Genomic DNA, 12,542 nt, shown 5'->3' with positions numbered 1-12,542 from the left:
GCAGCACTCCCTCAGTACTGCCCCTCCGACAGTGCAGCGCTCCCTCAGTACTGCCCCTCCGTCGGTGCAGCGCTCCCTCAGTACTGCCCCTCTGACATTTCGGCTCTCCCTCAGCACTGCCCCTCCGACAGTGCAACGCTCCCTCAGTACTGCCCTTCCGACAGTGCGGCGCTCCCTCAGTACTGCCCCTCCGACAGTGCAGCGCTCCCTCAGTACTGCCCCTCCGACAGTGCAGCGCTCCCTCAGTACTGCCCCTCCGACAGTGCAGCGCTCATCAGTACTGCCCCTCCGACAGTGCAACGCTCCCTCGGTACTGACCCTCCAACAGTGCAATGCCCGCTCGGTACTGACCCTCCAACAGTGCGACGCTCCCTCAGTACTGCCCCTCCGACAGAGCGGTGCTCCCTCAGTACTGCCCATCCTACAGTCCTGCCCCTCCGACAGTGCAGTGCTCCCTCAGTACTGCCCCTCCGACAGTGCAGCGCTCCCTCTCTACTGCCCCTCTGACATTGCGGCTCCTCCTCAGTACTGCCCCTCCGACAGTGCAGCGCTCCCTCAGTACTGACCCTTTGACAGTGCAGCGCTCCGTCAATACTGCCTCTCCGACAGTGCACAACTCCCTCAGTATTGCCCCACCGACAGTGCCGCGCTCCTTCAGTACTGCGCCTCCGACAGTGCAGCGCTCCCTCGGTACTGACCCTCCAACAGTGCGGCGCTCCCTCAGTACTGCCCCTCCGGCAGAGCGGTGCTCCCTCAGTACTGCCCCTCCGGCAGAGTGGTGCTCCCTCAGTACTGCCCCTCCGACAGTGCGCCACTCCCTCAGTACTGCCCCTCCGACAGTGCAGCGCTCCCTCAGTACTGCCCCTCCGACAGTGCAGCGCTCCCTCACTACTGCCCCTCCGACAGTGCAGCGCTCCCTCAGTACTACACTGAGGTGTCAGCCTAGATCTGTGCTCAAGTCTCTGGAGTGGGACTTGGACCCACAACCTTCTGATTCAGAAGTTTGCGTTCCAATACTGAGGCACACCTGACACCGAATATACCGCACAAGTGTCAGTACATTACACAGTAATAATTAAATCGAGGGATTCAGATGGCACCTAAAACATCGAGATCTGAGCCCCAAGCCTTGTGATTTGTGTTTGGTATTATTTATATTATATTGGCAGATCTTCTGTGGCACTGCTGAGAGTAAGTCAGAGGATGTGTTTTACGCAAAGAGCGACACTGTTATGTGTGACGCGCAATCTATTATTCTGCTGCTGATATGGACGGAGAATCCAGTGTCTCAATTCTTGTCACAGGTTTTCTGCCTCCAGGGGTCAGTGAGACCATGATTGGTCTGAGGCAGATGCCGAGATCAGTCAGAACAAACCAGCAGGAAATAAGTTGCTTTGTTTGGGTGTTTTCGGTGTGAGGGCAGTGGTGAAGCAGCAGGTACTTCCTTGTGTTGGGGAAGTGTCTCTGTCATTTCAGAATGATTTGTAACTTTCCTTTTTTACAGTTTCTTTAACATGTCCAGTCTTTCACCTAAAGAGGGATGGATCCATTTCAAAACATTTATATCAATTGGCAAATATTAAGGATAATGATTTTTTTTAATTTTTGGAACAAAATACGCTCTGAAGTCTTGTGTGATGCCTGGGAGATTGGGTCTGAGACGGAGGATCTCACAGCAGGACAGTAGATACCAGTCAAAGCACCTCACAGATATCTGCTGTAAGACTGTGCAAAGCCTAGGATCTGTGGTGCAGCACCTGAACTGATATCGGGTCTGTTTCATAGAATTCAGCGCAGAAGCTGGCCATTTGGCCCAATGCCGGTGTTTAAGCTTCACAGCCGCCTCCCCATCAACATATTCGCCCTCTCCTTTCTCCCTCTCGCCTCCCCTTAAAGGCTTCTCTGTTATTTGCTTCAACCACTCCCTGTGAGAGCGAGTTTCACATTCTCACCCCTCTCTGGCTAAAGAAGTTGCTCCTAAATTCCCTACTGGACTTCTTGGTGACTATTTTATATTTATGGCCTCTAGTTCTGGTCTCGCTGTAAAGTGGAAATATCTTTTCTTCGTATACCCTGTCAAACCCTTTCATAATCTGAAAGACCTCCATCAGGTCGCCTCTCAGTCTTCTCTTTTCTGGAGAGCAGAATCTCAGTGGGTTCAATCTTCCCCGATAGTTACACCCTCTTAGTTCTGGTATCATCATTGTAAATTGCTTTAGATTTAGAGCCAACAGGAGATCGGGTTATTTTCCACAGTGAATTCTATAAATATTCACCAGTGCATACAAAATATCTATTTTTAAAACTATTTTCCTGTGGGTCGTGTGCTCTGACTAGTGTGTCGAATTGAAGAAAATGTTTTAATGTGATGCAATATGGGGCTGCTGCTGATCGGAGCGAGAGTGTGAAGCAGGCTGCCCATTCACCATCACACGTGGGCAGTGCAGGAATCGCAACCTGCACCTATACAGGTAACTTGTTAATTTGTGCTCGATTACTTTCTGTTCCAAGCCTGTTTGAGTTTGTTTGTCATTTCAGGTGTGGCGGGGCGTCAGGGCCCCCAAGGTCCGAGAGGGTTCCCAGGAGAGACGGGACTGCCAGGCCCCCCGGGTATCCCGAGCTTCCCGCAGGAAGCCACCCAATACACGCTGGGCTACCCAGATGGAGATGCGAGTAGGTCCAAGGCCTTATCTTGTTATAGCAGGACTCTGTACAGCGCGGTCCCAGTGCAGAGCTGTAGCTGGGAATGGGGAGTGGCCCCACTGTATGGTCAGCGGGTCAATGAGCAAAGGGCTGGTGGCACGGCAAATCATTGATTGTACAAATAATTGCAGTCACCTCTTTGAGGCAAAGCTGCTCCTTCCTAATCATCTCATCGCCGCAATGCTGCGACATTGTACACACAGATTCACAGGGCGGGGGATTGGGAGACAGGGCGGGGGATTGAGAAAGAGACAGGGCGGGGGATTGAGAGAGAGACAGCGTGGGGGATTGAGAGACAGGGCGGGGGATTGAGAGAGAGAGACAGGGCGAGGGATTGAGAGAGAGAGACAGGGCAGGGGATTGAGAGAGAGACAGGCGGGGGATTTGGGGGATTTAGAGATCGCTCTCCTCCCCACCCCCCCATGTTATCCGTCCCTCCCCGTTATTCCCTTCTCCCTCGGCGCATGTTTGAAGGCCGGAAGTTGTTGCTCTCGCTGCACTGCACTGGGTGTGGGCAGCCATCGGCAGCTCAGACTGGGGTAGCTAAGGCTAGGCCCCTGTGACACAGGCATGCCTGAGGGTCAGGGTTAGAACCTGGGGGTCAGGGTCAGAACCTGGAGGTCGTGGAGCCCAGCGGCAGTTTCCTGATCAAATTGAGCTCACATTTGGTGATGTCTGACGGCACAGCCTGTCCCCTGCCCCTTTCGACCGGGCAGCAAACACCGGGCCGGTATGGGGCGGATGGGGGAACCTCCTGGATGCCTTGAAGGAAGCAGGTGGCCAGGAGCTTGGGATTTAGGACAGGGTCAGGGTCGGACCAAACGGACACTCTGGGCAGCAGAGCAGGGCTGCGGGAATCTTTTGTTGGGCCGAAGGGTAGATGCAGAAACCCACCCCCATGTTTAACAATCTCCAAACTAAACTACCGAGAGAGTGTCTGTCCATCCAATATGGAGTGTGCTCACTCTCCCTGTTGGAACACACCCCATTCATCCAAACCCACACAGCGTGTGTCCAGGTTGGCAGAGCTTAGCTTCAGGGCTGGAACTGCTGGAGGTCAGTCCGCCAGCACGGAGCATGGGTCACCTGGACTGAACGAGCAGAATGCCAGCCCTCTGCGTCAGTTCCACCGCTCCAGGCTCGAGGGGCTGAATGGCTTCCTTGAGTAAGTCACTGGCCAATCAGCAGCAACCCTGGGACACTGCCGATCTGATTGGTTCAGGGATGGGATTACCCAGTCTGTCGCAGACCTCGCCGGGCAGTCCAGCTACCCTCCCGCAACCCAGTGAGGAAGGTGGTCCCTAGATTCTCGTCTGAAACACAGATTGCAAAGTGACGCAAATCAACATCTTGTTCCTATAAAACTTTCTGAAACATTGGAGTAGTATTCTGAAGGTGCTCGAGTTTCCAGTCAATTGAACATTTTATTGACTTGAACATTCCTGACGTGTTTTCCCAATGAAACAAAAAGGCATATTTACATAGAATGTAGCACAGAAACAGGCCATCCCACCCTGCCTGGTGTGTGCCAGTGGGCATGCTCCCCACAGGCCTCCTCCACACTGCCTCATCTTACCCCAGCAGTGTAACTTTCTATTCCCTTTTCCCTCATGTGTTTATCCAGCCTCCCCTTAAATGCATCGAGACTATTCCCCTCAACCGCTCCCTGTGGCAGCGAGTTCCACATTCTCACCACTCTCCTGAACTCCTCATTGGATTGGATTATCTTATATTGATGGCCTTTCGTTTTGGTCTCCCACACAAGTGGAAATACCTTTCCCTGTTGGAATGACTATGATTACTTCTCATCCTCAATGATGAGGAACAAATGAGTCTCCTTTCAGTATGTTCTCTGGCAGCAGCACAGCCCACTGTCAGCCAAGGGAAGCTCAACTCTCACATCGGCCCACATTCCCACCATCTTTACTCTGCACAGCAATTGCCTCCAGCTGCAGCTTTCTTGCCAGCAGACTTTTGGCAAGTTGCTCGCGTGTAATAAATATGTTAAAATAAAGTTTGAGGGAAGTACGAGTTAAGGGTGTCCAACAACCCAAGAAAGCAGGTGCCAGAAATTATCGTGGGGAGGGGGGTCCGCGGTGAAACGCTGTAAGTGTCCCGTTACACCGTGTATCTAGACTTACCGGCAATTTTCTGACAAAGATACAGTGAGAGATTGACATTGTGATGTGCATTGGCCATCGGGTGCTGGCCAGACAGCGCCTGTAACATGGGGCAGCAGCAGCCATTGGCACCATTTACAGGGGCACCATCATCATGGCAGTGATCTGTGACGGACTGCAAACGCACAGGTCGTCACTATTTAGGGATTAACCATGGGGCACGGCAAGATTGTGGATGGAATGACGCCCAGTGTCACTGACAGGCATACATTGTGTCCTATAAAACTCACATAGCCACAGAAGTCTTAACTATTTTTTCCTGGAGTAAAAGAATTTGCAGGGCCATGGGGAAAGGGCGGGGAGTGGGACTCGCTGAAGGGCTCTTGCAGAGAACCGGCACGGGCTCGACGGGCCGAATGGCCTCCTCCTGTGCTGTGACCATTCAATGATTCTAACCCTGCCGAGCAGCGGATCATTGCGTTCATGTCAACCCCAGCATTTGCGCAGAAGAGGACAGGACATTGATTCTCTCCGATACTGGCAGTGTCCAGAGCTCACAGGAGATGTGTCGGTGACTGGTCAGTGGAGGTGCTGATAACAGGAGGACGGGACTGGAGGGCAGTGTGTGGGGAACTGAAGGCTATCTTCCTGAGAATCATCTCGCTCAGCAAACCTGGGAACAAATAGCAGATGGGACAGGGCTTCATTGATACACGTTGGGGCTCCCAGCTAAACTCCCTGGCATATGTCAATGGAAAAGTTTGTCATCTCATGAGTGGTATCGAACCATCGGAATGAAATAATGCCAAGGCGTCATCTCCTGACGGGTATCCTAGCAACCCTGAACCCTGACCTGTTGAGAAACCCTTGGAGAGGGTGCGGAGGAGATTGATCAGAATGATTCCAAGGATGAGGAACTTCAGTTATGTGGAGAGACTGGAGAAACTGGGATTGTTCTCCTTAGAGCGGGGAAGGTTAAGGGGAGATGTAATAAAAGTGTTCAAACATATGAGGGGTTTTGCAAGAGCAGATAGGCAGAACCTGTATCCACTGGCAGAAGGGTCAGTAACCAGAGGACACAGATTTTTGCTAATTGGCAAAAAAAGAAAAAAGGAGAATATTTTTACGCAGCGAGTTGTTGTGATCAGGAACACGCTGCCTGAAAGGGCGGTGAGAGCAGATTCAATAATAACTTTCAAAAAAGAATTGGATAAATATTTGAAAAGGAAAAATTTGCAGGGCTATGGGGGAAGTGGAACTAACTGAATAACTGTTTCAGAGCTTTCAGCACTGCACTGGGAGTATCACCCCAGATTTGCTTTGCACTTGAGTGGGACATGAACCCACAACCTTCTGACTCAGAGACGAGAGTGCTGCCCACTGAGCCACAGCTGATAAGGGAGAGTTTGATCGATATTTGAGGGAGTGCGTGATTGAGGGGCATTCGTTTTGGAATCAGCTCGATGGACTGTGGGATCTTTTCTGTTCCTGTAATGTTCCTCTGTCAGCAGATGTCTGGGAGCGTGTTGTGGGACTTCCTTCTGATATGCTGCATGGATAGACTCCAAGGGGGAGGAAGAAGGAAGATGAGAATAAAATAATGTGGTGACAATACTGATAATAATGGACTGTTTACTCTCATTGATTGATTTTTCTTCCCATGTCCAGCTGAGGAGCCATTGCCTACCACCAGGACTGACACTGTGCTGAGAGGCCTCCCGGGGCCTGTGGGAAATCGAGGTCCACCTGGATTACCAGGTAACATCACTGCTTTACCTTCACACATGTCCTGGCCGAGCCTTTTTAATCAGACTGTGATGTAAAGCAATGATCACATGGCAGGAACAGTTGGGTGCTTGATGAATACCTTGGGCATACAGTTCGGTTGTAAGGTGACGCTTGCTGCTGGGTTGATCACACACACTGAGAATGTAGAGATTCTTTGAAAGCAAGTGATTTTAGCAATGTAGTTCTGTGGGGGGCCAATGGAGGAGCAGTTCGGGCTCACATCCGCATACCCCGAGCTGGGTCCAGTCTCAGCTGTGTCACTGTCGGGAGGGGGTAGCACAAAGCCAAGGTTACCCTCACAGGGCCAAGGCGACTAGAGGAGAGGGCAGCTCAGAGCAGCCAGCTTCTGAATCTTCTGTCAGAGCCTCAGCACCAGCAACCCCAGCCACTTTCCCAGCTGGGGACTGTATGTGGTGATGGGAGATAGTGAGAAACGAGATGGGGAGGAAGTGCAATAGAAGAATAACCGGGGAAATAAGTTTGATAAGTTAGCATTGCAAACTGAGGAAGGATAAAGGCAGACATAACTTGCATTTATATAGCGCCTTGCACAACTTCAGGATGTCCCAAAGTGCTTTACAGCCAATTAAGTACTTTTTGAAGTGTGGTCACTGTTCTAATGTAGGAAACGCGGCAGTCAATTTGCTCACAGCAAGCTCCCACAAACAGCAATGTGATGATCAGTTCATCTGTTTTTTGATGATGTTAGTTGAGGGATAAATATTGACCAGGACACCAGGAGAACTCCCCTGCTCTACTTTGAATAGTGCCGTGGGATATTTTGCGTACACCTGAGAGGGCAGATGGGGACTTGGTTTAACATCTCAATTGAAAGACGGTCCCTCCGACAGTGCAGCACTCCCTCAGCACTGCACTGGAGTGTCAGCCTGAATTTATATACTCGAGCCTCTGGAGTGGGACTTGACCCACAAGCTCTGACACTACCACTGAGCAGATCCAGCACTGAGTGTTCACCATGCTAAAGTTAATAAAAATCATCGGTGAACTACTGACATCATAGGACCTGATTTGCATATTTTACTGAGGCTCCTGCCTATTGTTGGGCCTCCAATCAGAGGGGATCCCAGCACAGGAGCACCTCTGCAAGTGGGAGGCAAGTGAGGCCGAAGGAACACTGGGCCTGCACTACTCCAGGTTCGGGTCCATCTTTCCCCACTCATGGAAGGCCTAGCAATCCCAGGGCCGTGTAAAGGAATGAGTCCCTGTCTCCTTTTCCTCTCCATAATGCTTGGAAAATAAATTTTCCCCAAGTGTAACCGACAGGACTATTGGAGTCGTAATGCTTCTGTTGAATAGATATACAAGGCACAATGGAAGATAGGGTATAAAGTGGCACTTGAATGGAGAGATTGAGGGTAATTGTTTTTTGAGGAAGGAGCTGATAAGTGTAGTTTTGAAGGGCTGGATTTTACCAACTTTGGCGGGTCCGTGACGGGCGATGTCGGTGGTGGGTCCCGACCCGCTGTGTAATGATTTTCCCTTGATTGGGCTTGTTAATCCCACCCAGCGAGTTTCCCGGCCAATTGAAGGAAGCGAATTTGATGACCCATCATCAACCGGTTTCCTTAAAGGGGCCATGTCCACATTGATTTTAACATTTGTTCTACAGCATGACTCCATCACTGGGCACGGCCTCTGTTTCCTCCCCCTACACTTACTCTGCCAGTTACTGGGTTCTGAACGATTTTGTTGCCCTGATTACCCTGAGGAAAGGCTGAAATATCTATTTCAAATATTTACTGTGTTTGACTGATGAATAGAATTTTTGCCCGTGTTGAAAGCTGCCACATCCTGGTCAATTTTCCCAACAACCCTTTAAAAGGAGTGCCTGCCACAGAGCGAACAGTGATGGATCCATTGGAGGTGAAGCTGATCAACTGAGGCTGATCCGGCACACATTAAATTCGCAGCTCCCGATCCCCATCTGGTCCACACACTGCAATACCTGGCCGCTATCACTATGTAACTTACCCCAGAGCCTATCCCTGGGCTCATTCAGCAGGAAAGGATGTACTATTTGACCAGAGGCAAGACCTTGATTGCTGGACTGAGTTTCAGTACTTGATTTAGTGAAGCTCGCCTCTATAAAGGACTCTCTCAGGCCCGGCACAGAGCAGGCACAGACTGCAGTTCCTGAAATAGGTGCAGTTACATTTGAGGCTGGCCACTGAATGCAAGCTTTTGTCTTTGATGCAGAACATGCTGGGATGGAGCCGTAACTAAGGTGCAAAGCTGAATGTAAATTTAAACGCTGATGAACCAAAGTGACTCGAGAATTAACAATTCCAAAAAAATAAGTTCAATCTTGATAGTGTAAAATAATTTTTGAGTGAGTAAATGCAAATGTTCGGAGACTGCTGCTCACTCGCCATATCTGGCTCAAATGAGAAGAATGAAATGTTTTGTTATTTGTGTATCTAGGGCCTCCTGGAACTCCTGGATCTGCTGGGCCAACAGTGAGTCATTTCATCATTAGTTGCTCACCTCACATTCAATAGCCGTCATAGCAATATGTAAAACGACCCACGTCTGGGCAGCTGTTTTGTTCAAACGTATTTGCAACGGTATCTGACATATTGCAGAGCATGGTCCCCTCTACTCAAGGCTTCAGGCCTACCCAGAGATGGCTCACTAAAAATTGTCCCTTCAATTAACAGTTGAGAGCAGTTGTTCTTACTGCTCCTTCATTGGTCTGCTTTCCCTTACACTCCCCTCTCACCGGAACCGGGCCCTCCTTCCCACCGGGGCCTCCCTCCCACCGGGAACAGGACACTCCCTCCCACCGGGCACTCCCTCCCACCGGGATCTCCCTCCCACCGGGCACTCCCTCGCACCGGGAACAGGACACTCCCTCCCACCGGGATCTCCCTCCCACCGGACCCTCCCTCCCACCGGGAACTCCCTCCCACCGGGTCCTCCCTCCCACCTGGTACTCCCTCCCACGGGGAACTCCCTCCCACCAGGCCCTCCCTCCCACCGGGAACTCCCTCCCACTGGGCCCTCCCTCCCAGCGGGAACTCCCTCGCACCGGGAACACGGCACTCTCTCCCACCGGTATCTCCCTCCCACTGGGCCCACCCTTCCACCGGGAACAGGACACTCCCTCCCCCCCACCAGGCACTCCCTCGCACAGGGAACAGGACATTCCCTCCCAGCAGATACCTGGAACTCCCTCGCATCTGGAACCAGGAACTCCCTCCCACCGGGCCCTCCCTCCCACCGGACACTCCCTCCCACCGGGAACAGGACACTCCTTCCCACCGGGAACCAGGAACTCCCTCCCACCAGGCACTCCCTCCCACTGGGAACAGGACACTCCCTCCCACCAGGAACCAGGAACTCCCTCCCACCGGGCCCACCCTTCCACCGGGAACAGGACACTCCCCCCCCCCCCCCCACCAGGCACTCCCTCGCACAGGGAACAGGACAATCCCTCCCAGCGGATATCTGGTACTCCCTCGCATCTGGAACCAGGAACTCCCTCCCACCGGGAATAGGGCATTCCCTCCCACCGGGCCCTCCCTCCCACCGGACACTCCCTCCCACCGGGAACAGGACACTCCCTCCCACCGGGAACCAGGAACTCCCTCCCACCGGGCACTCCCTCCCACCGGGAACAGGTCACTCCCTCCCACCAGGCACAGGGTGGGTTCAGGTCAGACTCTCAATGTGCACCCCTGTCTGATTACTGGAGCTAATTTGTTTGTAATGCTGTAGCGAATAGGACACAATGAGCCGAATGGACTCCTTCGATGTTGATACGGCTATGGTGCTCACCTCTGGTGCAATCCCTGCCGCCAGATTTTTTCATATGCCGGGTGCCCGACATTCAACCTAGGAGGGGGGCTGGAGGAATGATCACTCCCATCTCATCACATTGCAAAATTGGGCCCGCACCTACTCCAGAAGCAGGCCGATGACATAATTTTGGGAAGCTTCAAGAAATCCTGGGACAGTGCAATGATGGAGATCTGACATAATGGGTCAATTGGCCTCTTTTTCCTTTCCGTTGCACCGGGGAGTTGATTGGAACATGCACCCTAGTCAGTCACATAAGCCCTTGACTCCGATCATCAAGTCAGCAGGGGAGGAATCATAAGTTTCTCCAGATGGGTGAGCTGGATGGATCGAAAACCCTCCCTTATTGATATTGTGTCAGTTTGGCTGAGTTGGAAATGCACTCTCCCTTGAATCAGAAAGTGCGAGTTTCTGTCCCTGCTGCACAGGGTTTGGGTCAGTACTGAGGGAGTTCTGCATTGTTCGAGGGGGCGCATTATGTGCCTGCTCCTGTTCAAGTGGATACAAAAATATTCCTATTCAAAGAAGAAAGTTTTGGTTTACTGGCCAAGGTTGCTCTCTCAACCAACACCACCAAAAACCAACAGATTACCAGATCACTTATCTCAGTCGCTGTTTATGAGACATGGCTGTTGCACTTGCCATCCAAACAACAATGTCTACCTCAAAAGTAATTTACTGGATGTGAAATGTTCTGGGATGTCCTGAGGTGACTAGGTGCTGTACAAATGAAAGTTCTTTCTGACTTATTGCTGACCACCAACCGTTGGACTGGGGTCATGGAGGTCGCGTTAAAAAGCACGTGTCTGTAACCTCAATGTGATGGAAATATTTTCTAAAGAAAGAACCTTCATTTATATAGCACCATATCACATGCTCAGAATGTCCCAAAATACTTTCCCTTTACTTGTGTTTAAAATGCAGTGATGTTTGGTAAACAAGGCATCATTTCACACCACGCAAGGTGATACAAACATCAAATGAGACGAATGGCCAGTTAATATATTTGGTTGAAAGAAGAATGTTGTACAGGAATGCAAGAAAACCTCCCCTGCTTTTCTTCAAATAGTGCCATGGAATCTTTTACACCCACTTGAGCAAGCAGATGAGGCCTTGGTTTAATACCTCCAACAGTGCAGCACTCCCTCAGTACTGCACGGAGTATTGTCCTCGAGCTGAGTTCTGTAATGAGGCAGTGAGACTAATTACTGGCTCAGAGCAAGAGTGCGACCAACTGAGACAGCCTGACACCTCCTAGATTAAAGCTGACGTGACAAATGATCCTTATTTACTGCCACAACAGAACATGACAGCGCGCAGTTAATGTGTATTATTAATATCATCGGATGACCAAGAACATGAACTAAATCCGTCACTGGCACCCTCGTGAAGGAACTGCTACCTGACTATTATGGACTAGCGTGGTTTCATTGTTTACAAATTGTCTGATTATTAACGACTTCTTTTAAAATACGGTAGCAGGTTTGGTGTGGCTATTCTCACAGAGAAATCGCATTATTAAATGTACTTGCTGACATTCTATATAAAGGATCAGACTGATACGATTCTGTGGGGTTGTTATTTTAATTGCAGGGCAGCCCAGGGAGCAGCGGCCTGCTGGGTCTGAAAGGGGATCCAGGGGACAGAGTAAGTGCTGCCTTTTCATTACCCGCCGGTTGGTCCTGTTACAGTAAAACCAAAGGTATTATTTTGGAAAGGGGATAATTCACTTTCTGTATCTCTCAGCAAATGATCAAAATAGGGGGAAGGAGTCATCCATTTGCCGCTGATAGCAAAATTCTAAAGAGGCTGCCCATGTTTGATTCACCACTACTGGTGAATAGAGCACAGCTTTCCCCGCTGTGGACCATCTCCATCGTTCACTCATTTTAGTCAAAACAATTAGACACAAGTAGAACACAAGGTAACCACTCTCATTCATTATGTGATCAGTAGCCCAATCAATGAGCAATATTACTTAATGTATAAAGCTTAAGGAGTAAAACAGGGGTAAAACAGGCCAATATGGGAATGTATCTGTTGTGTCCCCGTTTCTTTATTTGATATTCCTCCTCCCCGTGCTGTCTCTTTGCTCTTCTGTACAGTCACCTA

At 50.6% G+C, this 12,542-nt stretch overlaps 1 protein-coding gene across 1 annotated transcript in view; it reads left to right on the top strand.

Moving 5' to 3' along the window:
* Positions 1-12,542, top strand: part of LOC139226180 (collagen alpha-1(XXVI) chain-like) — a 688,496-nt gene that overhangs the window by 614,124 nt on the left and 61,830 nt on the right. The window contains exons 8-11 of the mRNA XM_070856814.1: positions 2,539-2,673; positions 6,492-6,581; positions 9,054-9,088; positions 12,024-12,077. Of these exons, the coding sequence (XP_070712915.1) occupies positions 2,539-2,673; positions 6,492-6,581; positions 9,054-9,088; positions 12,024-12,077 (314 nt within the window). The remainder of the gene's footprint in view (positions 1-2,538; positions 2,674-6,491; positions 6,582-9,053; positions 9,089-12,023; positions 12,078-12,542) is intronic.

This window comes from Pristiophorus japonicus, chromosome 16 (assembly GCF_044704955.1).
Source record: "Pristiophorus japonicus isolate sPriJap1 chromosome 16, sPriJap1.hap1, whole genome shotgun sequence".
Lineage (NCBI taxonomy): Eukaryota > Metazoa > Chordata > Chondrichthyes > Pristiophoridae > Pristiophorus > Pristiophorus japonicus.
Note: the sequence above shows the minus strand (reverse complement) of the source record. Positions and strands in the feature narration are given on the sequence as shown.